We start from the raw sequence: 1,729 nt of genomic DNA on the forward strand, positions 1-1,729 counted from the left end.
TCAGCAATGGCTGATAAACTGAACTGCTTATTCCTGGTAGCCCTTTCCTGCTCTTTTAGGCGTGTTTTCACTGCTCGGCATGTCTCGCCTATGTACGAACTTCCGCATGAGCACGGTACCCGATAGACCTCCTCGTGCAATTCCTTGGGAATTCGATCTTTTGGCCGTGGAAGTAGATGGGATACCTTGGTGAGACAGTTGTATCTCGTGGCAATGTTGTGCTTTCTCAGTCCCCGAGATATCTTCTCACTTGTGCCGGCGATGTAGGGTATCGTGGCGTAGATCTTGGTCGTTTCCGCGTCGCTCCGTATTTCACTATGGTTGAGACGGCGTTTCTCTTCCTTGGCGGTCCTTTTTAGGACCACGGACCTCTTGTACCCGTTTTTCTGCAAGGCTGTCATGTTTTTTCTCTGCCGATAACGACTCAGCATCAGAAAGTTCGTAGGCACGGTGTACTAGAGTTGCTACAAGTGAAGCCTTTTGTGCTGGATGGTGGTGCGGTAATGATTTTAAATAGCGATCGGTATGAGTCGCTTTCCTGTACACTGCGTGGCCTAGACTACCGTCTTCCTTCCTCTTTACCAAAACGTCTGGGAAGGGTATCTGTTTGTTCTTCTCCAACTCCATCGTGAATTGTATTGCCCGATGCTGATTGTTCAAATGCCTCAGGAAATCATTCAGCTCTTTTGTGCCGTGCTGCCAGATAACGAATGTGTCATCCACGTACCTGAGCCATAGTTTTGGTTTCTTCGAATACGTCTCTATCGCTGATTTCTCGAATTTCTCCATGTATAAGTTGGCGATAACTGTTGAGAGCGGTGAGCCCATTGTTGCTCCTTCTCGTTGCTCGTAGAAGTCTTCGTTCCAGAGGAAGTACGAATTCCGGAGGCAATATTCAACCATTTCAGGAAAGTCTTCCGGGAAGCCGGCGGACGTGAGTTCCTTAACCGTGTCGACTGAATCTTGGATGGGAACATTGGTGAATAGTGATGATACGTCGAAACTGACCATAATGTCGTTCTTGCTGATTGTCACCCCTTTCAGAATTTCTATGAAGTGGGCGGAATTCTTCACAAAAGATGGTGTATTCCCCACATGTGGCTGGAGCGAACTTGCAAGGTACTTGGAGAGGCGGTAGGTCGGAGCGTCTATTTGGCTTACTATAGGTCTAAGTGGTATGCCATCCTTGTGTACTTTTGGTAAGTCATAGAGCCTTGGTGGCTTGGCGGCCGATGGGAATAGACCCCTATGCTCTTCCTTTGGGAACGATGACTTTTTTATTAGTTCTCTAGCATCTTTCTCCATCTTGGCGGTCGGATCGGATTTCAGTTTCAAGTATGTCGGTTCCTCGAGCATGAGAGAAATTTTGTTCTCATACTCTCTTTTCTTCATCAGTAAGGTAGAGTTGCCCTTGTCTGCTGGTAGTATTAGTATTTCTTTGTTGATGCGACTGGGCCCGTCTTTCCGCAGACGATATGTTCTTCTTTGGAGGCTCGGAGTTGCGAAGAATGTTTGCAACATTTTTCTCTGACGTCATCTGCCTCTTCTTTCTTAAGCTTGCGGACGGCGGACTCCACTTCTGTGACAATTTCCTCCTTTGGCACCAGTGTCGGTGCGATGGCGAAGTTCAATCCTTTCGATAAAATGGAGATAGCCGCTTCGGATAAGTCGACATCCGTGAGGTTGATGATGGACTGTTCCTTCTTGTGGCCGTCGTTGTTAGTAGGAT

At 47.5% G+C, this 1,729-nt stretch overlaps 1 protein-coding gene across 1 annotated transcript; it reads right to left on the bottom strand.

Annotated features, from left to right (window-relative positions):
- Nucleotides 1-315: 315 nt before the first annotated feature.
- LOC139687508 (uncharacterized) lies at nucleotides 316-1,305 on the bottom strand. The gene has a single exon (XM_071584698.1). The coding sequence runs from the start codon at nucleotides 1,303-1,305 to the stop codon at nucleotides 316-318; it is 990 nt and encodes a 329-aa protein (XP_071440799.1).
- Between the last annotated feature and the right edge of the window lie 424 nt (nucleotides 1,306-1,729).

This window comes from Hetaerina americana, unplaced genomic scaffold, assembly GCF_022747635.1.
Source record: "Hetaerina americana unplaced genomic scaffold, ioHetAmer1.1.p SCAF_2, whole genome shotgun sequence".
NCBI lineage: Eukaryota > Metazoa > Arthropoda > Insecta > Odonata > Calopterygidae > Hetaerina > Hetaerina americana.

Excerpts from the sequence above, each read along its gene's own strand:
- LOC139687508 (XM_071584698.1), bottom strand. The coding sequence starts at position 1,305 with ATGGAGAAAGATGCTAGAGAACTAATAAAAAAGTCATCGTTCCCAAAG.